This window comes from Lynx rufus, unplaced genomic scaffold (genome assembly GCF_022079265.1).
Source record: "Lynx rufus isolate CCGP_SWC_20201006 ecotype Redwood Valley unplaced genomic scaffold, mLynRuf1.p SCAF_4, whole genome shotgun sequence".
Classification (NCBI taxonomy): Eukaryota; Metazoa; Chordata; class Mammalia; order Carnivora; family Felidae; genus Lynx; species Lynx rufus.
The window spans coordinates 35,680,906-35,708,131 of NW_025814856.1; the positions used below are offsets into that span (position 1 = coordinate 35,680,906).

Genomic DNA, 27,226 nt, shown 5'->3' on the forward strand with positions numbered 1-27,226 from the left:
AAAAGTAGACAATATATGATTTTATTAATAAATAGTGTGAAAGCATCAGTGATAACTGTTTGAACATTAGATTCTTTTAAACATCCATGTCTTGGCTTTAATATTGTGCATATTGGCCTATATGGCACTACAAGTAAACATGAAAATAGTTCCCATTTCCATGCACAGGTATTCAGCTATAACACCATTTACAAATTATTATGGACACGGTAACCTTTGTAATAATTAATATTCATTTGGACAACCACAATTAAATGAATATTAAATCAAGCAAGAAGTAGGCTATGTTCAATATGCTCTAGATGTCAGGTTGTAATGTTTAATGTTATTTAAAACTTTATTTTCTAATTTTCTTTAAAGGGGTATCTTTTTAATATGTGGGTGCTCAAATGAAAACTGAGGAATGCGTTCTGTGACCATAATAACAGAAGTCACGCATCAGAGTGTTTGCCTCCTCCTCTAAAGAAATACATTTGCTCATTATTTCTCTCTCCAGATATCATTTGCCGTATTATTAATGAAAATGCTTACAAATACCAACCCCAAAATTCTGTCTTCAAGGTAAGTTAAAAATTTAAAAAAAGAGTGGTTCTTTATATAAAAAAGTCAAATTCTAGCAACACTAACGCTAAAAATGACATTAAATTTCTTAGCATACACATAATGTATAATATTTCCATCAGTTTTCTATTATGTGCAGATTTATTTTCCTTAAGAAGTAAAATGAAGTTTGAATAGTACAGTCTGTGGTGTGGTGACATCAGCAACTGCCAGTTCTTGCCCATCAACGAGTCCCAATTCTATAATAGAAAAAGTATAATTAACCCAAGCAAAAAAATCTCAACAGAAGCAAAACACACACACACATACAAAGTACACATTTAAGGTCTAGATAAACATCAAAATCCAATTCTCTTTAATCAAGGTGATACTATCTTTGATTTCTTTGAGTTTTTTAATATTCTACTGAAAGAACAATTCTATTATCATTTCTAAAGATATAATTATAATGAAATCATCATTTAAAGGCATTACCTAGAATAAGGATTCATTACTTTTACCAAGAGAAAAAAAGAAGAAAATGATTAGTAAATATATTCATTTAAAATAGCTTTCATTCATTTAAAATAAACCACTTGGGTGGTTCAGTTGGTTAAGCGACAGACTCTTGATTTAGTTTCAGGTCATCTCATAGTTCGTAAGTTTGAGCCCATTGGGCTCTGTGCTGACAGCACGGAGCCTGCTTCGGATTTTCTCTCTCCCTCTCTCTCTGTCCCTCCCCTGCTCATGTATTCTCTCTCTCTCAAAATAAATAAACATTTTCTTTTTTTAATCTTTAAAATACCTTTCAATGTCTTGGAGAGATTTGGCCTTGTTCGTTCTTCAATAGAAGTTACTGACTAGAAAACAAAATTATTTTAATGTAAAGCACATTAAGTGAAATTGAACTTGTAATATAATGAGAAAAAAGACTTGTAATAGAGTTTTGTGAAAAACAAAAAAACAAAACAAAACAAAAAAACAACCAAACACTGATTACCTGTAAGTAAAGTGTTCTATTTCTTCCCTCTAATGTAGCTGTGATGGCTGGAGATTTCATCTGCCTAAATTATGATAGGGAAAACAAAATAAAATTAAAAAATCAAAGATCACTTCTTAAAAAACAATTCTAGTTTTTAAAGTTTTAAAATCAGAAAAATTATTTCTACAATAAAACAAAAATCCAGAACACTTACAGAGATGCACTATTGGTTAAATAATCCAAAACCTCCTGCAATTTAGCAGATGGAGAAAACTGAATATTTTGAGGAAGCTGGCTACACGCTGGGCAGTTCTCCTACACACATAAAACACAATATATAATAGTGGCATACACACCAATAATAGTCTATAAACATGAAATGAAAATCAACTTGTTTTATAATCGTATTTCCTACAAATAAATTTTCATGCTTTAAAATCTGCTTTTCATAATAGACCTGTTTTCCTAAATTATTTTGCTACACAGTATTTATTTTGGGCTACACTGCAAAAGATATATAGTAAGTAGGTTTCTGGAAGTTAAAGAATACATAGGACGTGGGCAATTTCACTCATATTTCTAACCAGTAATTAATACGTAAAAATCAAACTATGCATGATCAAACAAGTTTTCATTAGTGTAATAGTACTTACCTTTCTCTCTGCTTCAAATGTATACGTGTACAGTCCATCTACATCATTGAATACCAAGTAATTATTAAGAGGAATATATGCACTGTAATGAAAAAATGTTCATCTTTACACAATTGAGCCAAGTCAAAATACAGATTTACATAGATATTAAAAAATGAAATCCATTACCTTGTGGCTATTTTAAAAACCTCAGTGGCACACACAGCTGAAGAGGGGAGAAAATAAAGGTGCCTCAACTCAATGAAAATTAGACATTTAAAATTACAAGTTTTTTAAAAAGTCAGTTATAAATCAGAACAGATAAACTTTTAAGGCTATTGATTAAAAAACAGATATAGATTTATACACACACACACTCTTTAAAACACTGAGAAAGTAACAAATTTTATATTTGTTTTATATAATCCAAGTAAGAGAGTAGCACTGCATGTTTTCCTTCCTCTTCTTTAGATTAATGAGCAATCTGTTACACTGATTAAAAGCAAAGGTATATAGGGGGCCTGGGTGGCTCAGTCATTTGAGTGTCCAGCTTCGGCTCAGGTCATGATCTCACAGCTGGTGAGTTCGAGCCCCGGGTCGGGCTCTGTGCTGACAGCTCAGAGCCTGGAGCCTGCTTCGGATTCTGTGTCTCCCTCTCTCTCTGCCCCTAACCCACTCGCATTCTGTCTCTGTCTCTCTCAAAAATAAATTAACATTAAAAAATAATAATAAAATTAAAAAAAAAAAAGGAAAGGTATATAATGTCCCCTTACTACAGAGCACTTTATGACATAATTTAAAACAAAATATATACAACAGATCCAATAGCTTGTTCTTTTTTGCGGTTTTGTTACACCCTCCCCACCTAAGAAGATACCAAATTTCTAGAACACTAGTTTTCTGAAATCAAGTAGCTGCAAAAATGTCAATTTAATGAATCAAAACTAAAGGAAAGAAAACAAAATTAAGTATGGCCATTTTCCCCTACCTGCAATGACTGCATTTGTAGAAGCTACTGCAGGAATGATTCGTTTTACAACTCCTGAAAAATATATTGATTAAAAGACGGGGCTCATTTCTTCTAAAAAGTGTCTTAGACAATCTGATTATTAAATATCATTTTCCACAACTTGATTTTTCAGGCGTTCAAGTCAGAAAATAGACTTAAGTTTAACAATGAAATGATCTTCTTTCACATTCCCATCACTTTGTTGTATGTTCAGAATCTTAAACCAGTTACAGTATCAAAGAAAACTCTTTACTAAGGTTCAAATAAAAAAGAGACAATATAATACAGCTCACAATTAGAGTGTTTATTGTATTCCAGGTACAGTATGAAGATTAAGATACGACAGAATTTTCATAACATCCCTGTTAGTCTTATCACTCTGATTTTAAAGTTAAGGAAAATGAAGTTGAGACAAATATCCACAACTATACATCTAATAAAGTGATAGGAGTGGCATATGAACCTTTATCTGCTCCCAAGTGCATAATCTTAACTGCTACAGTTTACTATACTATCCTCAGTGAAGTGTGAATAAAGTATAAAGAACAATAGTTAACTAATTTTTCCTCATATAATAGTTTTAATGATTCCCCAAAACTTACAACAAACAGAAAAACTGCCCCTCATCGTCTCATTTCCCTCTATAATATGGACTATTCAAAATATTTAACTGTACTCTATTTCTATCTCATGTTTTGCATATCAATATTCACAGATTAGGAATGAACAAAGCCCCACCCTCCACCATCTTTTTAAGTACAAAATGAATATTCCCTAACTATATCTGAATTGTTCATTTTGGAACACAAAAACTTCAGAAAAAAGTAGCCATATTATCTTGGGAGTTGAGGGAGAATTTAAAAATGTGTTCCCAGACTTTAGGTGCAGGCAGGTTTCAAAAAACTGAGAAAAAGGCCAAATAATCTAAGAAGACATGGAACAAAGACAGTGAAAAAGTTTGGAAACCTGTTTTAAAAAGTTAATTCTGGGGGCACCTGGGTGGCTCAGTCAGTTAAGTGACCTCTTGGTTTCAGTGCAGGTCATGATCTCACAGTTTGTGAGACTGAGCCCCACATCAGGTTCTGTGCTGACAGTGTAAAGCCTGCTTGGGATCTGGTGTCTCCTCTCTCTGCCTCTCCCTGACTCACACGTTCTCCCCGTCACTCTCAAAATAAATAAACAGCTAAACTTAGGGTGCCTGGGTGGCTCAGCTAGTTAAGTGACTGACTCTTAGTTTCAATTCAGGTCATGATCTCATGGTTCATGAGTTGAAGCCCCACAGCAGGCTCTGTGCTGTGAGCGCAGAGCCCGCTTGGGGTTCTCTCTCTCTCTCCCTCTCTGCCTCTCCTGTGCTCTTTCTCTCTCATTCAGAATGAATAAACTTTTAAAAAGAAATAAATTTAAAATTAATTAATTTTTAAAAAGCTAACTCTGACTGTATGAATACATATAATTTCAGAGAAGGGGAAGCAGGGAGGAACTAACTTCATGATGGTTAAACTAGAAGCTCTCCAGTGAGCCACATACAGCAGGATGTACTGAAAGGAAGAACAGGTAGCACAGTGAGGAATGTAAGACACAATGCCCAATAAGAGCCAAAATGATAAAGACTTCTCATCACCCACTCCTCACTTCTTGTCCCCACCCCCTTTACTTCCAATTTTGATTCTGTACTTTGTCAAGGCTCTCAATCATCAGGCTCAAAAGCACACACCAAGCCTTGCTAAATATGGAAGGATGAAAGAGGCTGCATATTGAAATGAGTTTACAGTTCCTGATCGGGACAAAATTAAGTCATTTAATTCAAACTGTTGCCAAATGTGCACTATATGCCAGACACCATTCTACGCGAGTAGCAGTGAAAACATGTATTTGCTTTTACAGAGTTTCCTTCTGCTTTCATATACTGAAGAGCTTTATGAAGAAAGTAAAACAACGTATATGGTAGAGTTGACAATGGTGGAAGAGGTCCACTAAAGTGGATGATCAGGGATGACCTCCTCAGGAAGGTGATAATGTGAGCTGAAACCTAAAGCATGAGCAAGATCTAGCTATGCAATGACCTGGGGAAAGAGCATTTTCATAAACAGTAAGGGCAAAGGCTCCAGGGCAAGGATGTATCAAAGTGTTAAGTATGAAATATTCTTTGCATAGGAAAACAAGACTACCATTATTTCTGAGAAATTATATGAACATTGATAGTGAATGGCTCCGAAGTCATTATCAGTTGAATGAAGGAGTAAACTGGTTAAGTTGGTACCTGAGGGATAAGCAGCCAACCTTAACGAGATCCAAAGAACATTCCTGGTGTAAGAATCAGGAGTATTAAAAAAAAAAAGAAAAAGAAAAAAAAAGAATTAGGAGTATTAAAGCTCCAGGGTGGGAATGAGTTGGGTGTGTTCAAGAACACAAAGCAGGGACGCCTGGGGGGCTCAGGTGAAGATCTCATGGTTCGTGGGTTCGAGCCCCATGTCAGGCTCTGTACTGATAGCTGAGAGCCAGGAGGCAGCTTCAGATTCTGTGTCTTCCTCTCTCTCTGACCCTCCCACCACATGCACTTTGTCTCTGCTTCTCAAAAATAAATAAATGTTAAAAATTTTTTTTTAAAAAGAACACAAAGCAGGTTGGAATGGTTAGAGGAGGGGGAGTACAGGAAGCACTAAGGAGCATGTAAGAATAGAATTTTTAAATGACATTACCAGGATATCAGTAAATACAAGGAAATAATCACAGAAGAGAAACAGCAGATTTTCAAAACGATGGCAAAGCCTTTTTTCTAGTGAACTAAGTGATGAAATTGAAACAAAATTCTGGAAGGATGAACTGTGAGTACCTACATTAGGAAGCATTGATCACTAGACTGAGCATTAAGATTGTTCACCGACTTAAGTCATGTTGGACTCAGTTACTGTGACGAGTAACTAGGTAACCCAGGGAAACATGGAAGATAGTATATCCAGGATTCGGCAGAGCAGTTGGAAAGGTCTTTCATGACATCCTTGTGAATAAGACAAAGAAATAACAAGTACTCAAGAAAGCCTGATCAAAAGAATGAGATAAACCTAAAAGGGCCTAACCAGAAGTATGATTCAAATGTCTGTTCTCAGCTACTTGAGCCTTGTTAAAAACAATTTTTTTTTAATTTACATCCAAGTCAGTTAGCATATAGCAATGATTTCAGTAGATTCCAGTGATTCATCCCCTACGTATAACACCCAGTGCTCATCCCAACAAGTGTCTTCCTTAATGTCCCCCCACCCACGACCCCTCCTGCAACCTTCAGTTTGTTCTCTGTATTTAAGAGTGTCTTATGGGGGCGCCTGGGTGGCGCAGTCGGTTAAGCGTCCGACTTCATCCAGGTCACGATCTCGCGGTCCGTGAGTTCGAGCCCCGCGTCGGGCTCTGGGCTGATGGTTCAGAGCCTGGAGCCTGTTTCCGATTCTGTGTCTCCCTCTCTCTCTGCCCCTCCCCCGTTCATGCTCTGTCTCTCTCTGTCCCAAAAATAAATAAATGTTGAAAAAAAAATTAAAAAAAAAAAAAAAAAAGAGTGTCTTATGTTTTGTCCCCCCTCCCTGTTATTTTTGCTTCCCTTCCCTTATGTTCATCTGTTTCGTATCTTAAAGTCCTCTTACGAGTGAAATCATATGATATTTGTCTTTCTCTAATTTCACTTAGCATAATACCCTCTACTTCCATCCACATTGCTGCAAATGGCAAGATTTCATTCTTTCTGATTGCCGAGTAATACTCCATCATATATATATGCCACATGTGCTTTATCCATTCATCTGTTGATGGACATTTGGGCTCTTTCCATACTTGGCTATTGTCAACAGTGATGCTATAAACATTGGGGTCCATGTGCCCCTTTGAAACATCACACGTGTATCCCTTGGATAAATACCTAGTAGCGCAATTCATTGCTGGGTCGTAGGGTAGTTCTATTTTTAACTTTTTCAGGAAACTTTTAGTAGCGCAATTCATTGCTGGGTCGTAGGGTAGTTCTATTTTTAACTTTTTCAGGAAACTCCATACTGTTTTCCAGAGTGGCTGCACCAGTTTGCATTCCCACAGCAGTGCAAAAGAGATCCTCTTTCTCTGCATCCTTGCCAACATCTGTTGTCTGAGTTGTTAATCTGACCCATTCTGATAGGTGTGAGGTGGTATCTCATTGTGGTTTTGATTTGTATTTCCCTGATGATGGGTAATGTGGAGCATTTTTTCATGTGTCTTTTAGCCACCTGGATGTCTTAAGTCTTGTAAAAATTTTTAATTATTTGGAAAAGAGATAGAGCATGATTATCAAAACAACAGATGAAAAGATGCTGGAAAAAAAGAGACAACCTGGCAGGCATAAAAGCACATATAGAGAGGTAACAGCAGGTTTAAGAATAAACTTCTAAAGGGGTGCCTGGGTGGCTCAGTAGATTAAGCACCTGACTTCAGCTCAGGTCATGATCTCATGATTCATGAGCTTGAGCCCCATGTCGGGCTCTGTGCTGACAGCTCAGAGCCTGGAGCCTACCTCAGATTCTGTGTCTCTCTCTCCCTATCTGCTCTTCCCCTGCTCATGCTCTGTCTCTCTTTCAAAAATAAATAAACATTAAGAAAGAAAATTTTTTTTTAATTTTTTTTTTTCAACATTTATTTTTTTTGGGACAGAGAGAGACAGAGCATGAACGGGGGAGGGGCAGAGAAAGAGGGAGACACAGAATCCGAAACAGGCTCCAGGCTCTGAGCCATCAGCCCAGAGCCTGACGTGGGGCTCGAACTCACGGACCGCGAGATCGTGACCTGGCTGAAGTCAGATGCTTAACCGACTGCGCCACCCAGGCGCCCCAAGAAAATTTTTTAAAGAATAAACTTGTAAAGACTTATACTTGAGTATTAAGATACAAAACTACCACCCCAAAAAACTGCCAAACCTATAGTAGGAAGATGGGGCTTAGCAACTCCATGTAGGAAAACTTTCAGATTTTAGTAGACAGTAACCTTAAAGAACCAGAAGTATACCATCAACATAAATAACAAGCAAAGAAATAACAAAAAACCCTGCTCTCCTCTAAGACTGCACCAATTATCACAAGTTTATTATAAGACCAAACCTAGAATGCTGCATTCTACCCTAGATAGTTAAGAGAAATATGGACAACTGGAACATGGTTAGAAAAAACAACATGATGGGAACTTAACATCAGGCAACATGTCAAAGCTTTGAAGGAACTAGAAAGGCTGATGACAGTGATTTGCAGGCAATATGATAACTGTTGTCAATATGTTAAAGGCTATTACTCAAAAGGGAACTGATTTATCTATGGTGTATGCTGGGGCAATACTCAGACCAAACTAAAGATGGAGATTTCTGCTCAATACACAAAATAATTGTCTTGACAGTCTTATCCAAATGTGAAATAGATGGTCCCAGGACGTGACACATTTCCTCTTCAGTGAAAGATAAAATGAATGGTTCAAATTGGATGATGCAGGGCCTCTTCCAATTCCAGTAAGATTTTATTAAATTCCTCTAGCTAAGAAGTAGTATGGATTCTGTCAAACTCTGTTCCCTCCAACCAAATTTGGAACACCTGGAAACTATTATTTCCATGGTACTTTGAGCCGCAAATGGCTGGTACTATCTGAAATCATTTATCCATTATTTCTTTCAGAGCATTCCAACCCTTGAAAATGGGATCATCCCCAGGTTATAATTCATGACAATTCACTGACTTACCTTGAGTGAGTCTATAGGTAACACCCCTAATATTATATTGTGATGCTCTCTCGAGGGATTTTTGGAAAATCCACTGAATATGATCAGGATCATCTCCATCTAATGGAACTCCTTCTGTTAGGGGGAAAAAAAAAGAAAGAAAAGAAAAGAAAAAGAGAAAATAAGCAGGAGAGGAAGACGGAAACATGTAAACTTAAATCAACTTGTTTTTAATGTAATTACACAAACGGATAATATAAACAAATATATATCTTACATAATTCCAGATTATGAAATTCAGTTTATTACCTCCAAAAGGCTGCTCCTTAGGCCACTGTAATATCCTTACATACTCAATACAGTGTTCTGGTAGCCTGGGCATAGATGCAATGGTGCACATGGGAAAATTAACCTGAAAGCACAGTTTACCTTTTTTAGTGGATTTTAAACAATGAATTATTTTAAAATGTAACTTCTAATTAGGACTGCTCCCTAAAAGTAGATAGTAGGTTTTAATTCATCTTAGCTTTCCTCTTATAAAAACAAAACATTTTATACCACTAATAATTCTAAAACTAAAAGAGCATCTGAATCACCTGCCTTAGATTCATCTTCCTATAACAATACGTTTGCCCTACATGTACAAAATTTAAGCTTTGTTAGATCATGAGAAGAAAAGTGCCAAGTAATTTCTCAAATATGAGCACTTCATTATGTTTGCCTATTTAAATATGACGGTATAAAACAAACCAAAACAAAAGCAAATTCACAGAGTTAAATCAATCCCAAGTAAACACTAATAAAATTCTTTCTTTTTGTTTTTTCACCTTTATTTTAAGTAGGCTCTACACCCAACATGGGGCTGGAACTCACGGCCCTGAGATCAAGAGTCACAGGCTCTGCTGACTGAGTCAGCCAGGTGCCCCTAAAATCATTTTTACTTTTAAATCAAAATTCTAACTGTTCCTTAAAGTGGGTATGTAGCTTAAAGAGGCCCATCTTTGGAAGGATCATTCTCATCCCTGGTATCTTTATTTCCCCAAAACAATCACAGGCAAAAACCAAAGAAAATACAGTATAGCTCTATCCCAACATATAACTTTAGAATTGGCCCTTGATCCCTACTCTCCAAAAGAAAAAATGAATACAAAGGAATTATGAAAAGAGAATAGTATCGTACTGTGATATTTGGTTCCTATGTTTCCAGAAATAGACCATAATTTCTTATCTTTCTTCTTAGCATGATTTTTAAAATATGGTTACCTGTAATTAAAAATCCTAAATCCTGAACTAGATTTAATAATTAATCCTAACTCTACCCCCCAAGAGACTATAACACAAACGCAAATGCAGGTGCTTTTTTGATTACCTGTGGAGGATACAGTTCTAGTGTGCATTCAATACAAGCAGTCATTCCAGGCAGAATCACCCTGGCATTTCCTTTAAAACCTTCTGTCCCCCCATCTATCAAAGGGACAATGGAGCTTGGATCTAATACGCCATCTTCATAATTTAGAAGAGATATCTAGGAAAATTATTTGAAGGTAGGAGAGGGGAATAACAATTAAAAAAAAAAATAACATGCTGTCAAGTAATTTCACAAGTCAATCACATTACTGAGTACTAGATTATCAAATCAAGGGATTATGATATTAGCAATTTATATTCTCACCTGAAAATTAATGACTGGTAATAAATAATGAAGCACAACTACTTGAGTGAAAATTAAAATGATTTTTCAAAAATATGATATGGTATTCTAATTTTTGGTATGTTAGAAGCAGCAGCAAGAACTTCCAAGAATCATAACAACACTAAAGTTTTTACCAGCATGCCATTTATCCATCTTCTGGCTATGATAGAGTCCAGTCCACATACAATTATATGAAATTCTATGGAAGAAAAAGCAAGTTTAGCTTTTAAAAATGCCATTGCACAAAATAATTCACACTTTCTAAGAAACAAAAAAGCCCCACCTTTTATTACAACACAAACACACACAGCTCCTAATTCTTGAGTAATCTTTACTCAGGACAACAAATAAAAATGCAGCTAATGATATCAACTAAGAACTACAACAGTGGCATTCTCTGTTCAGTCAACCTTACTGAAAAGCAAACACCAAGAGATGAAAACAAATGAAGAAATAGCCCTCAAATAGCTAGCAACCTTCAAATAGATAGCAATAAAATACAGGAAGAATTTAGTGAGAATTTAATTTCAAGTGGACAACTTACGTCGATAGAAAGTGTCATTAAAATCTTGAATCTTGTTGAAATGTCTGGATATAAGTAAAGGAACTTAAGCTGTTAAGTTTTTAATTTATAAAATGAATTTAACAATGCCATAAGGAACAAATTATAAATGTATTTAACAAGACATAAGTCTTCAGTGTTCCAGGGAATGTAACAAAATGAACACAATCCTAATTCATGACAACACCTCTTTTCTAAACACTCCTCTCCTTAACTACTTAGTTCTCTCATCTCTGAACTCCCATATTATATTTATGTCTCTGTTATACTCTCTACTAGACTTCAGTTTTAATATCAAACCATACATCCTGGGAAAGCAGACTGTGTGCTTTAGTCCTAAGCACATCATTAGCCCTAAGCAAAGAGGCAATATGGATTTTAGTGAAGGAAACACACATTACAGTTCCCATTGAGGCACATGATTACAAGACTTAGGACAAATGAACACCTTGTACACCTTGAAATAATACGAAGTTATATATCAAACATTTTCCATTAAAAATAGGAATTACTGCTGCGAAGCTAATTTTAAAAAACCAGGTCTCCAATAGCTTTTTCAGGTACTAACGTGATTTGTTATTTTGGGAGTAAGTGGGGCGGGGGGGGGGGGGAGGGAGGAACAAATCCTTGTTCTTCTCTCATTTAAGTCAGTTTTCCAAGTCTCTCTCTTTTTTACCCTACGAAATTCTATCAGCAGTCTTTCCCTGTCTGGATGCTGCAAAGAGAACCCCATTCAAAAATGGCTGTTGGTGTTAATCATAGTAGGTAGCATTTTAACAGCACACGTGTACAAAATATTTTAATTTTTCTAATGGAGCAATTTTCTATTTAATAATATATATTATACTTCTCTAAATTATAATAATCCATCATATATTTTTAAAAAGCAAAATGGAGAAAAACGGGACAATATAAATTATGTTTATCCTAGATTTTTTATTCTGGACTATAAATAAAGCTATAAAAAACAAATTCAATTCTAGCCCTCACCCATTCAGGCCTCTATTCCTTCTAAATGCTCGGCAAACAGGAGGCATAAACTGCAGCTAGCACAGGGAGGTCATAAGAGAACCAGAGCACACACTGGAGAAACAGCAATAGGGGGACCCAGGATCCACACTAAGAAATTCTATGCCCTAGATTTCTACAAAATACTCAAAGTTCACAGATCTAACAGTGTGCATATTCTTCTTCATCCTTTTCCCTATAGGGGCCTGTATTTGCCTTTTTAAACTTTTTATTTTGAAATACTACAGATCCACAGAATGTTGCAAAGCTAGTACAAAGAGGTCCCATGTTTTTCATCCAGTTTCCCCTAGTGGTTACCTCTTAGAGACTATAGCATAGTATCCAAATCAAAAACACGACATTGATAAAAATGAGTATGTACAGCTGTCATTCAAACACGTGTAGATTTGTGGAACCGCCACCATAAAGACATGTGACTATTCCATCAAGGCAACGTTCTACCTCCTGCTAACCCTTTAGAGTCACTCCAATCCGTATCTAATCCCTGGCAATCAGGAATTTGTTCTTCATTTCTGTAGTTTTGTCATTTGAAGAATGTTACTTAAATGGAAACATACAATATATGATGTTTTGAGATTGGCATGTTTCATTCACCATGTCTTTTTTTTTTTTTTTTTTTGAGAGAAGGTACACATGAGAGAGCAGGGGAGAGGCAGAGAGGGAAAGAGAGAATTCCAAGCAGGCTCTTTGCTGTCAGCACAGAGCCTGACACAGGGCTTGATCTCACAAACTGCGAGATCATGAGCTGAACCGAAATCAGGAGTTGATGCTCAACCAACTGAGCCTCCAGGTGCCCCTCAGCATACTGCCTTTGATATCCACCTAACTTGTTGCATGTTTCCTTAATTCCTTTTTATTGCGCAGTATTACTCCACGGCATGGTTATACCAGTATTAACAATTCACCTATTGACAGATGTTTGGATTGTTTCCAGTTTTTGGAGACTGCAGATAAAGATGCTATGAACATTCGAGAATAATTTTTATGTAGACCTAAGTATTTGTCTCTCTAGGGTAAATGCCAAGGAATGAAATTACTGAGTTATATGGAAAGTATATATTCACATTTTTAAGAAACAGCCTATTTTCCAGATGGCTATACCATTTTACATTTCCCACCAGCAACGTATCTGTGATCCAATTTTTCTGTAGCTTTGCCAGGATTTGATTTTATTATTTTCTCCTTTAGCTATGTCAAGTATGTAGTAATATTTCATTGTGGTCATAATTTGGATTTCTCTTATAGCTAGCAATGATGAACATACTCTCATGTGCTTTTTGCACAACTTCTTTAGTTAAATGTCACTTCACATTTTTTGTCCATTTCCTAATTGCATTGTTTTTTTACTGCTCAATTTTCAGAGTTCTTTATTTATTCTGGACAAGTCCTTTGTCAAATACCTACTTCATAATTATATCCCATTCTCATAATTACATCTCATTTTCTTAACAGGGCCCTTCACAAAACAAAGTTTTTAATTTTGATATAGTTCAGATTTTTTTCTTTTATGGATCACGCTTTTTTGATGTGGTCTAAGGCCTCTTCACCAAGTCCTACATCACAAAGATTTTCTCGTACACTGCCATCAAAGTTTTAGTTTTACATTGTATACTTAAACCTATGATGCATCTTGAGTTATTTTTTTTCAATTTTGAGGTTTGAGTTGAGATTCATTTTTTTGCATACGGTTATCAAAAGTCTCCACAATTTGTTGAAAAGATTATCCTTTCCTCCACTAAACTAGTTTTGCACTTTTGTCAAATACCAACTGGCCGTATTTGCCTCTGGCTATTACTGGTTTCTGTGTTCTACTAATGTGTGTCTCTCTCTGCTAACACCACAAAGTCTTGATTATTGTAGGTGTATTGAGTCTTGAAATGATATAGTGATTCCTCACACTGTATTCCTTCTCAAAATTGTTTTAAGTGTCCCGTCACCTGTGCATATACATTTTAGAATCTCGTCTGTATCAACAACAAAATCCAACAATACAGGATTTTGATAGAAATTGTATTAAACTTGTGTACATATGTAGGGTGACATGACACCCTTACTCTGTCAAATCACCCAATTCTTGAAAAAGGAACACCTTTCCTTTCATTTAGACCTTTGATTTCTTTCATCAGCATTTTGCAGTATTCAGCATATAAGTCACATACTTATTTTATTAGATTTATACCTAAGTATTTCTTCCTTTTTTTGAGTGGCTATAAATGGTATTCACTGTATTTTAAATTTCACTTTCTACATTTTCACTGCTAGTATAGAGAAACAGATTTGGTTTTTTTGTTTTGTATCCTGTGGCATTTCTCAAATAGCAAAGCTTACCTCCTGAATTTCTATAAAATACTGAACGTTCCCCAAACCTACAGAACACTACTTTTTTAAAAGATATTTCTTCTAAGAATAAATTTACTCCGACACACCTTCCATTTGGTTAATAATACAGTGACTGTCGGGGCGCCTGGGTGGCTCAGTCAGTTGAGCGGCCGACTTCGGCTCAGGTCATGATCTCACGGTCCGTGAGTTCGAGCCCCGCGTCGGGCTCTGTGCTGACAGCTCGGAGCCTGGAGCCTGTTTCGGATTCTGTGTCTCCCTCTCTCTCTGCCCCTCCCCTGTTCAAGCTCTGTCTCTGTCTCAAAAATAAATAAATGTTAAAAAAAAAAAATTTAAAATAATACAGTGACTGTCTATTCAGCCTGCTACTCTAGGAAGACATAAACATTAACTATAGCCAGACAAGGACTTACAGTCTAGCAAAAGAAATATGTAATTCAAACTGAAATCAAGGGCAATAATGCAAAATAAACAATGGCGCTGGCTGTGAAAGCTTAATTTAAAAATTAGGGCAAAAAATATTTATATAACCTTAAAGAAAAGATTGGAAGCAATATAAAACAAAACGTCACCAGCAGATACCTCAGTAATAAACTTACTGCTGATTTTTTTTTTTTTTTGCTTATCTGTATTCTCTATGTTAAACATCTCTTTTATAATAAAAAACAAATGCTTTTGAAAGTTAACTTTTTTGTCAAAAGGATACGGAACTACATTGCAATTAGGAACTCTGTCATTAAGAAATTCTGCAGCAACTTCAGCCTTAGGTCTTCCAACATCTTTAGGCCTACAGGAAAAATTATATTTAAATTATCATTCATCATATAAATCTAGATGATCTATATAATTTACTTTCAGACATAAAAAATATTCATGGTGAGTTTATTTAGAGGAAATTTAGAAGGAATACTTTATCGAAGTACTTTTGATGAGTGATTAGGCATTCAACACTAACACCAAATGGCAATACTTGCTGATGTTCCAAATTGTATTTACAATACAACTGTAAAACTGTAAAATTCACAAGCACTGACAAGTCTAATCAAATATTTCTTAAATGAAAATAGAAAGTGTTTGTTTTTTATTTTTGTTTTTTCCATATAAAGCATAACAATGGCATGTTTCCTGGCCACTTTTCACTCTGGCATTTCCTAATGTAAAATATTATCCCACACTCAGAGCATTCCAAATCTGCCCTGAACCCCAGAACCTCAAGGTGCTACTATGGAGGTGGTGGCTGAAATATACATGAGATTTATTCTGGGGATACAAGAACCTTCATTTATCCCCTTCTTCCCATGTGTGCTGATTAAATAGTAAATTTTATGTCGCATAAGAAGTCATATGCATGTGTTCGAAGAAGAGGCAATGCCAAAGCCATTATCTAAAATTGCAAATATTGCCAACATTTTTAAGAAGCTAAAAACAGAAGACCTAAAAAGGTCACTCCTAGTTAAGAACCATAGCTATAGATAGAAAAGGACACAAAGAATTCTCTCTTCTAATCTCAGTACGAATGGTATTTTCTTTCTTACTACTTCCTTATTCTCCTCAAAGACATAAATCACTCCCTCACACATACATAGTAAGAGCTTCGTTACTACTTTTTCACAACATATTTTTCATTATACACAGAAATCTATCATACCCATTAGACTATGAACACCTGGAAGAAAGAGACCATATTCTTATATCTTTGTATTCCTTCATATATAAGCACAGAATACTTTAAAAATAAATGAAAATTAAAAAATCAATGTTCCTAATAAAAATTACTTTTTATTATTTACTTTTTAGAAGTCTAAATTTTTCATGTTTATTTATTTTTGAGAGAGAACACAAATGGGGGAGGGACAGAGAAAGAGAGTGAGAGAAAAAGTCCTAAGCAGACTCCATGTGACCCCAATGCAGGGCTCAATCTCACAAACCCTAACATCATGACCTGAGCCCAAATCAAGAATCAGACGCTTAGCTGACTGAGCCACCCAGGTGCCCCTAAAATGGGAATTTTAAAGAAAAATAATTTAACAGGCCAATTTTTTCCTCTCGAATAAAGCAGTGTGCTTTTCTTGATTCAAAACTTCTAATAAGAGTTTTATTCTGACTTTGTCCTAGAACTAGACTGTACAAATCAAGGAACCTGATTTCAGTACTGTATTCAACTACTCTGGACAGAGCTCTTTAGATAAAAGGGATAAAAGAGACTTGATTCTTTAATGTTGTGGATTATATGCGCTTCCACAGTAGAACCCAAATAAAAAAACTCCTAGACAGTTTCTGTAGAAACTGCTAATTGACCTTTCCAGAATTAGGGGATCAGATCGCTCCACCTAAAAACTGCCCTCTGAACAAAAAGGCTTTATACAGGTTATCAACTTTGCAGGACACCCTGGCCTAATTGCTTATTCTGGAAAACAATGACCTGCCCTGAGGGCTGCTCTGAGATTAAAGGAGGTAATATAAAGACTTTAGAAAGTGTTTACTACATCTTAAGTACTCAACAAATGTTAACTATCATTATGATTTTAGCTACAAACTAAAGGGCATGGCCTATCATCATTAACCAATGAATTCAATGGGATCTTTCTTAGAGCATTTATGTACTAAGAATGTGTCACACGGGAAGGATCCACAAAGTTTTCTGTGAAGAAGGATAATTTCAAGGGCTAAATAAACAAAAAGATAAGGCCTAAATGTTAAATGTAGAGTTCACATCGCAATTACAGCACTTCCTTAACTTGACTTTAACCCATCCCTCAATCTCTTTAATATCTTCCACAAAGAGAGAGGTTTTATGCCTATCCAAAAATTTAATTTTCCCTTCTCTGCTAACCTAACCTTATATGGCATATCTACAACTATTTGAGCACTCTCTGCTAGTAATCTAATCCCTAGAAAGAAAAATAAAAAGTCCTTATCTCTCCATATGTATAATTTTTTGATCAATGATACTTCTACCTAAGCTAGTCAAATCTCTAAATGCTATATAGTAAAACTGACTAATGAATCTTTCCTCAGGACTGCATATATGGCCTACTTCCAGTTTTTAAAGTCATTTCTAACAATCCATTTCTAGACGCTTTCTGTATTTCATGTTTGTCGAAGGTAATTATCCCTTTGTTCCTGGGTCTTCTCTCCTTAACTGTCCATTTTCTTTTTCTTTCTATTAAAAAAGTTCCAACTCTTTCACAACTTCATTGCCCCAGAGTCACCATACAACTCTTGGCTTATAAATTCCCACCAGTGTACGTCATTAGGGCCTAATATTCCGGCTACTATTCTCTCATGAAATCAACAGGAGGAAAAAGGCTGCACTCCACGTCTTCAGAACACAATCACCTCCCGAATCACATAAACCATTTGGAAATCTCTTAAAAAAGCACAACAAAATCATGTATTTGTTTACAAAACTAGTTTCACCAGAATGCTCAAATTTTCTTGCAAAATTTTACCTAAAAAGGGAGTGGTAGTTATTTTTTAAATAAAATGAGTGTTACCCTCTCATAGTTTTTAAAGATGATTAAACTGTAATGTACTCAAGTTCAAGTGATTATCAGCATTTTAAACTAAGATCTTAAAACTTACCTAAATAAAAACTGCCTATTTAGATTGGAAACATCTATAGTGTCCATGTCTATAACATGAATCTGTCTAAAACCAGACAATGCCTGTGGGAATAAAAAAAATCCAATTAAGCAGAAATTTCCTCACATTTGAAATTTTAAGATTTGTTTTCATGTAGTTCTAAATTTATAAATGCTCAATAATAAATTCTACATAATTGTATTCAGTGGTTAAAGAGTCTTACAAGGTACATAAAACTCAGAGTTCTTGTAAAGGTCAAAAATGTGTAACTACTCAACTTTAAATAGTCTACAACCAAAAGAGAACAACTCGACATTTCTGTAGCGGTTTTATAATCCCGTAAACACATTTGTAAAGTTTGTTGCTTTGCTGCTGTTGCCAGCTATTTTAATTTTACTAGTCTTACTAATTAACTGAATTTGCTGTTCTTTTTCAGAATATTGTTAATATTCCTACAAGCTTTATCTTAGTTTACATAACATTAAGTATGTAGTGCTTCAGAAATAACTATTACATAGTTATATATTACCAACACACATACGTACACAGCACATGTAAAAGGAGTGTCCTTAAAGTATTGAGTCAAGAACAAGCAATCAAAAAAGCTAAGGAAAAGCAACAAATGGTTGCATTTCAATAAGGCCACATATTCTAACAGTACAACCACTGCTCAAATTTATCAGCAGAAGCAACAGAACGAAAAAACCAAGTCTCAATAATTAACCATGCTTTTCTGGTCTTGGTCAGTGAAACAGATTAAATCAGGTGTCAATAATTCTCCTACTTTTGGGCCCCTCCTTAGATAGCAAGATGTCCTCCAGGGCTGTCCATACTTGCTTTCTCATATTCCTGTCTCACACTTATACTAAACAAGCTTTCACTACCACCACTTCACAGAAAACTGCCCTTGTCAAGGTAACCAGTGACTCCTATGTCGCTACCTCCAATGACAATTTTCAGTCTCTCTAATTGTACCCACCTGAGATATGTGACAGGGTATGGACCAATTCCTCCTCTTTAAAATACGTTCTCCACTTGGTTGCTACACTCATGAGAAATTTGAACACTAAAAACTGGTTTCCAGTTCATCTCACTCAGGAGCTTTCCCCCTACTTTACTGGCCAGAAGGTGGAGTGCCCTTGTGCTTACTTCTCGTTAGTGCTTGTGATCCCAGGCAATTTTGGAAGATAAAGCATCATCTGACAGACCTGTCAAACTTAACAGTTTCCAAAACCAAACTCATTCATCCTTGCTCACCAACACCACTAAATCTATTCTTTTCCCAGTGTCTTCCATTTCAGTGAATGCAAACTCCATCCTCCCAGTTGCTCAGGAGAAAAAGCTTTTCATGTCATCCTTCACTCTCCTTTACTCATGTCCTCAAACTAATCCACTAGCAAACCCTGTTGACTCCAATCTCAAAACATATTCATCATCCTGACCACCTCTTACCACTTCCATTGCTACCATCTTGTTCCAAGTCATTGTCATCTCTTGCCTAGGTGACTGCAACAACCTTCTAACCAGCCTCTCAGCTTCCTGCTCTGTTCTTCCTTGAGCTTTTTCCTCTGTACATCAGACACAGTGAACCAGGTTAAAAGTCAGATCAAGTCAACTCATCTGCTTAAATCCATCCAATGACTTCCTGACGCATAGTAAGAGGCAAAGTTCTTACAGTAGCCTGTAAAGCCTTTTGTAATATTCACTCTGAGCTCCTTCACCTCCCACTACCTCTCTGATACCCTGTGGGAAAATGCTCCCCCTTTTCCACTTCTGATTTAGCTATAATGACCTCCTGGCTGTCCTAAAAGTAACGGTCATGCTCCCACTTGACAGATTTTGCACCAAATGTTCTCTCTGCCTAAAGAATTCTTGCTCACCCCTTTGCTCAAATAACACCTTTTTGTAAACCACTTCCATTCTCACCAGGCTATCTACCAAGCTATCAATCTTGCATTCCTCCTTTCCCCACAGCTTTTATTACCATCTGATATATTATGTATTTTACTTGTCTTTTTCCTTCCGCTAAAACATAGGCCCCACAAATACAAACACCCGTCAGTACTATTCAAGGCTGTATCTTTAGCTTCCAAAATGATGCCTGGCATATGAGGGTGAAGAGGTTAAATAACTATTGATCAATCATTATTATTAATGTCATAGCCTTTTTTTTAGAATGAGTCTTTAGGGGGCTTATAGTCAATTCAAAAAATCATGTATACCTCTTAGGTATTTATGTCTGAAATAAGCAAAGTAACAAGTGGTAATCGAAAAGCTTTAGTTTTCTTCTATTAAGAGGTTATTACAACAATAAATTACAAGGCATCAAAGTTGTTTGGTGACTTCCTTAGATTTAATCTCCAATTAATTTACATTTAAAATTACCATATATCACATTTGCAGGTAATAGCTTCATTAGAGAAAAAGTTAAGCATTAGGAGATTTTTGCATACAATGCCTACCAAAACCACTACCCATCCTCCATAAATCCTTCCTTTCTAGAACTCCTTGGTACTGCAATAGGGTTTTTATGTTTAAGAAAGTACTGTCATTTTGGCACCACATCACATAGTATATCATACATAATGCTATTTATTTTGTGTACGACTTGTACCTCCAATGAAATTTCAAATTCATTAGGGACATAGACCATGATGACCCACAATCCCTTCAGAACTGAGCACAGGAGTAAGTACCATGAAGCGCATTAAGTTTCTGCAGTTCCACTAGGAGTGACATTAGTGTTTTCTTAGCAAAATGTATGTGGCTGTTTACACTTAAACTGTAGCTCCAAGACCAACTTTTTAAGTCCTTCATCTGGCCAGTGAATGTGACTTTACTCATTGTCTAAGAGTTTGTTCTAGCACTTCCAATTTTCGACACACCAACAAACACCTGACATACAACACCTTTAAATCAATTCTTCCCCTCACCATTTTTGTTAAATAAGCCAATAAGGCCTTATAAAAAGCTACTTTGTGGTTATTAAAAGTCAACGAAACTCTTAAGTCACATATTATGGATTTCAAACCAGTATACAGAAATAGCTTCACTATAGAGTACCCTCTTTTAAGATGATACTGTGAAAACAAATTGACAAAAAAAAAAAAAAAAAAAAAAAAAAAAAGGCTTAGCTCTCTGAAATTTCATGAGTTTACTATTTTATGGCCATCACAAATTACTGTTTGATTAAGTCCTGTAATGACCTAATGGCTCAGTGAAAAGCACACTTGACTAAGATTTAATGACCTGGATTAGGTTCCAAGCACATCACTATTCCTCAGAAAAACTTGGGCAATTCATTTACCATCTCTGAACCTCAGTGTCTCCCTATATGTAAAATGGGACAATATCCTATCCACCTAACTGGGTTATTTTGAGGAACAGAAGAAATAATTCTTTGAAATTACATGTTAAAATAGGATTTACCAGTTTTGTTATTTACTTCACTGAAATTAATGACTGCTATGCAAGAGGAAGCACAAAGATTTGTTTAATAAAGACCAGAGAAGAAAACAGAAGAATTTCTATCAATGACTTTACAGTTGAAAACTTTAGACTGTAAAAAGTTCCACAGTTATATCATCATTTTAATTACTATCTCTAATCTGACCTGCTAAATTTATCTAACAAAGTCTCAGGAGAAAAGATTAACAATCATAATAAAGAAATTTTCTAGTAATAGAACAGAAAAAGAAAAAGGACTAATTATCACAAGGAGGAAAAAAATACATTATATATATATATATATACATATATACATACATATATGTATAAATTACCAGATTTTTCAGGAGCTCACATCCTAAGCCGCCAGCTCCAATGACTAGAACTTTACATGTATCTAACAAAAACTGGAGAGACTGTAAAGAATGAAAAGGCATTATTAAAATCTGGTTGATAATAACTGTAAGTACCATCAATAAAGCAATCGCCATAAAAGTTTCTAATGTTTCCGTGAAAAAAGCAATTGAAGATAAAGAGCAGACTTTGTATTCAATGAATTATTTTAAATTTATGAACAAGGTAGAACCAGAAATGCTATAATCCCAATGATTTCGGCGGGTTTCAATTTTAGTGTTTTTAAATTCATTTTCATTTTATGAAATTAAAAGTTCATGTCCAACAAGAAAAACTACTATACCTAGTTAATTAAGACTCATCTTTTTTTTTTTTCTTTAACTCTGAAAGGGGATGGAAAACAGCAAATTTACTTATTTAACTGACTTCCTAAGAAAAGTTTGTAAAAACTTTAACAGAGGATCAAGCACTGCACAAGGTGTTTAAAGGTCTTAAAAAGGTAAGAACAACAATAATGGTATTTATAAAACAAGAGAAAACAGAAAGAAAAAAATGGATAAAACTCTTAGAAAACTGTACATCAGCAGAAATACAATTTAAAACAATCATTTAACACCGGTATCTTAAATTATCAGGCAAAAAAATAAATAAAAGGTAGATTATCCAAAGAAATTCAAAATACTTGCAATTCTGTCCAAGATGAAAGGAGAGAAAATTCATACTGAAACCCAAGAGTCTGTACCTTAATTTTAGGAATAGCATAATATTTCTATTTCAACAACATCTCTTTATAAACACAAAGGACATAAAAACTAACTATAAAGAAGATATTCTCTACCTTGTAGTAAAAAATAAGTTGTATCTAATTGAACACTTGCCTTAAGTTAAACACTCCCAGTCCAAAACTCTATTCCTCTATTATAGAGAGCAGTCATAATTTTTAACATGCAATTATACTCAATTCTAAGATGCGCATTTCAACTAAATTTCAAAATTTAAGCAAGTACATGTATATCTCTATCAAATTTAATTCCTCAGAGTAGGGCTAAAATGGGGAATGTGTCTCAGAAGTCATTTTAAACTGTAATTTTAAGTGAAGTATAACTTAGACTCTTAATTCAGATTATAAAGTTATTTTATTCTTGAGAATTCTCAACACATTACATGAGAAATGTGAAAACTACTAAATATTTGTCATTCAAATAAAATCAGTTGCAAATATTCAATTTAGTATTTCAAGATAACTTACACAATTGTATTAGTATTTTTTTTATTAAAGAGCAAATTAGAAAGAAAGCATTTTATTATTTTTGAAACATAAAACTATTAGAGGAGTTATTTAAAAATAAACGTTTCTCACTTCAGTGCTCGGTTCGAAATCAGGGTGTGTGAAGGGTCCAGATCGCTCGAGGAACTTCTTTACATGGTTCCAGCGACCTTCCCAGTCTCCAGTGTCCCCACACCCACCATCAACAGCCATTCTGCACAGAACACAGTAAATTCAGCTGCAAAGATCAGTAGGAAAAAGCCACACCTACAACTATTATGGTTTCCCCAAATGAAAAAGTAACCACACCAGACCTGCTCAAATAAAAAGGGAAGTATCAGTATGATTAGGCTTATGCTTTTAAATTTTCCCTTGGCTATTATATAGTTTATTTCAAGTTAGGAACAGCACGTTTGACGAAATGTATCATTCTACGTGCTTCTGGGATCCTAACGCAAACCAAGATCAAATTTGGGATTTTGGTCAATTGGTGAGAAATGGGCTTTTCTACATTTGGAATTTATAAAAGATTACTGCAAACCCCTCAAGTCTGTTCCATCAACACACTTATACCAGGAAAATGAAAAACAAAAAACAAAAAAACTCCACTTTCGGATGTGTGATGCTCCAAATCTAATATAATTCATGTGTCATTTCCAAGTTTGAAAGGTGTGATTTAATGATTATTTCTGATGAGAGGAACTGTTACACATTTTTCTCTGAAAGAGGTCCCAATTTTCAAGAAAGAATCTCTTAACTATGAGGTGTTGTTTCCACTCAACGCAAAAAAAGTTTGGGGTTACAACTACACTACAGATATGCATTACTATCTAAAAACTTTTTAGAACATACAACTGAGTAGAGAGGGACTCCTCTAACAAAATACAAAATGTATTTCCTATTCTATGCAAGATACATGTTTGGTTTTGATTATTTTTAATTTTCAAATTTCCTATAAACTCACAGTTGCTACCTTCAAATGTATTAGTAATACCCAACTTTTACGAAGGGACAAATAAGTACTGCCTAACAATAAAGCCCACAGGTTTTGATGTCACAGCTCAGCTGGGTCTGGTTCCACAACATTGTGACCTTCAGCAGATTACCTAACAGCCATAAACCTCATGTGTAGGTGGTAGCTACATCTTAAGGTCAGAACGAGGATAAAGAGATAATCCACATATAGGACTTAGTAAAATGCATGGCATATAGTAAGCATTCAAATCTTAACTGTCATTTTAAACAAAAGTGGAAAGGAAATGAACGATGGGAAGGAATGTGAAATTAAGCTGGATATTCCAGTCCTCTTGCAATTGCAATTAAACTCTCCGAAGGAGATTCGTAGATTCTAAAGCACTGCTACCGGGAACTGGCACAAAAATTACTAACTCACCACACCCACTGCAAGAGTATGTTCCTCCCCTCCCGTGTAGGGAGATGAAACATTAAGTGGTGTGGGCCAGGGTGGAAAACATTTTGTTTAAATCTGTCTCATCAGCACAGAATTAAGTATCTGATAAAAACTTATCAGGGGAAAATAAGCTCTTTGGAATCAACACTCTCCTTTTAGAACCAATTATTCTGCAAAAATGATTTAAGTGCTTACTGCAATACCTTATGCAGAAAGTTCTCATAAAAAGTTTGCAATTAATACTACTGTCTCAGTATTTACGAAAGGCCAAACAGGCCTACGGTCCGTTTCACGTGTTTAAGAAAGATTCCCTTTTCACAAGGTCACGGCTCTGACAATTGGGGTGGAGGAGGGGTTGGGGCTCAAGGGTCCTTCCGCAAGACTTTTGGTCAAGTACCAGCCCGGCGGGCCGGTGCAGGACCTGCTGCGGTAGACCCCGGGCCCGGCGCCCGCCCGAGACTGAGACGAGGAGCGGCCCGCCAGGCCCCTGGGGCTGCGGGATGGGGGTCAGGGGATGAGGCCGCGCGGCCTGCGCTCCGGGTGCCCCCCTCCCAGCCCCCCGGGCCCGCTGCGGCTGGTCCCCTAGGCCTGGGGTCGGGGGAGGCGGGGGTCCCCGGAGAGGGCCCCGGCCTCCCGGCAGCACTAACTTCTCAGCCAGCAGCTCCTCTATTCTCCTTCTTTTCTTCTCCCTAAAAGAAAGAGAGAATAAAAGAAGGGTCAGCATCACGCTACACATTGGGCGCCGCGAGGGGATGGGGGGGCGAGGGGACGGGGCGGGGGGCTGGGGGACCCCGGGTGGCGGCGGTGACCGCCCACCGCCGCGCTCTCTCACAACCCAGCCCGGCCCGGCACGCCTGCTGAGCCCGAGTACTTACGGCTCCTCGCCATCCGCCATATTGTTCTCCGCCTCTTCCCAGGTGCCCCCACGGCGGGCGGGGCGGAGGGGCGGGACGACGCGAAGGGGCGGGGTCAACGGGGTCGAAAGAAATGGGGCGGAAAGGGGCACTGGGGCGGGGCCAGAGGAAGGGGTGGGGCTGACTGCGCAGAGGCTACGATGGGTTTTAAAGCCTTTTCTTGTAATTATAATCTTGATTAACTACACTTAATTACATAAATCTTACCCAGTGTGTAATGTTATGCTGAGTAAAAATATACATATAATACATTATATGTGTGTACAATTTATGCTAATAAACAATTATATAAAATGGTATATTCTATGAAAAAACTCTTTGAAAGAGCCATCTTCATACGCCTGACCTTTTCCCTGACGCAAAGCATCGGAGTGATTTTCACTTTTTACTTTTCAGGAAACATTTTTGCATAAGGGTACTCACTGTAAGAATAAAACGTATCTAAATCGGTTTATAGTGGTGGGATGGAGAGATTATTTTCTTCCTTTGTGAATATCAGTGGTAATCTTTTAATGTCACATCATTCTGTCAGATAAGAAGTTAAGCGGAAATGGAACTGAATTGAAAAACACTTTTTTGGGGGAAAATATATATATTTAGACAAAAGAGAAGTACAAAGGAAAAAAACCACAAAATTAATGAATACTTTGGAACACCCATAATCTCATCACCTGAAAATAAACGGTAATAAAATTTGGGGCTATTTTCTTCCACAGTGGGACATACACTGATAGATGGATAGATACGTGTGTGTGTGCGCGCCCGCGCGCGCACGCATGTGTGTACACGCACACACATGTGTGTTTGAATGACTGAATACAAAAAGATTATATTAAAATACACATATATGTATGTATATATACATACATACATATATGTATCCTTTCTTGGAGCGGAAGGTTGGAAAAATGAGATATAGACTCAGGAATACAGTTTAAATCCTTAACTCTCAAGGTTCCTGGGTGGCTCAGTCAATTGAGCTCTAGTCATGATCTCAGGGTTGTGAGGTCCAACCCTGCCTTAGGCTCTGTGCTGACAGCTCAGAGCCTAGAGCCTGCTTCGGATTGTGTCCCCCCTCTCTCTGCCTCTTCCCTGCTTGCACTCTATTTCTCTGTCAAAAATAAATAAACATTAAAAAAATAATAAATCCTTAACTCTTCACTTATGAACTATGAGACCTTTGGCACTTCTGGGTCTTTATTTGTAAAATATTTACTTTGTAAGACTGAGAATTGGATAAAATACAATGGTTCTCAAAATATAATCTCTGATCAGACATATTAGCATCACTTGGGAATTTGTTACAAATGCAAGTTCTCACACCCACCCCCAACCTTCTGCAAGGCCCTGAATGATTCTATTCAAAATAAAGTTTGAGAACTACTGACGTGGAATACATATAGCCTAATGGGTACTCAGTAAATGTAGCTGCTGTTAATAAATTATGATATTGTCTCCTCTTTGTCCTTTATTATTCCCCAATCAGGTTGAGCTTAATAGCATTCATTGAGCTGAAAATTAGTGCCAGGCAGTAAATGGGAGAGGACAGAGTTCACAGTCCACAGTCAGTAGCAGGAGATACCAGCCACTTTCCCAGGTCAGGTGTCTCAACATCAACCCAGAAAGCTCTTTTTTTTCCCCCTCCAGACTACTCTACAGGTAGAAACCACTGAGATTAAACCGGTGCTTTTCAAAACAGGCTCATGTGGGCTGGACCCCAGCAATGCTACTTTCAGGAGATGTTTTGATTAGTG

The 27,226-nt window shown here is 36.4% G+C and overlaps 1 protein-coding gene across 1 annotated transcript; it reads right to left on the bottom strand.

The window, feature by feature from the left end:
* On the bottom strand, positions 1 to 25,469 carry UBA3 (ubiquitin like modifier activating enzyme 3). The gene is made up of 18 exons (XM_047097436.1): positions 25,434 to 25,469; positions 25,206 to 25,247; positions 23,241 to 23,361; positions 21,862 to 21,942; positions 18,080 to 18,162; positions 15,201 to 15,281; positions 11,111 to 11,154; positions 10,701 to 10,765; positions 10,243 to 10,398; positions 9,183 to 9,285; positions 8,895 to 9,008; positions 3,143 to 3,196; positions 2,344 to 2,380; positions 2,176 to 2,257; positions 1,737 to 1,837; positions 1,541 to 1,604; positions 1,346 to 1,400; positions 1 to 800 (listed from the first exon to the last, which is right to left on the bottom strand). The coding sequence occupies exons 1-18, from the start codon at positions 25,451 to 25,453 to the stop codon at positions 712 to 714; spliced, it is 1,392 nt and encodes a 463-aa protein (XP_046953392.1). The 5' UTR covers positions 25,454 to 25,469; the 3' UTR covers positions 1 to 711.
* Between the last annotated feature and the right edge of the window lie 1,757 nt (positions 25,470 to 27,226).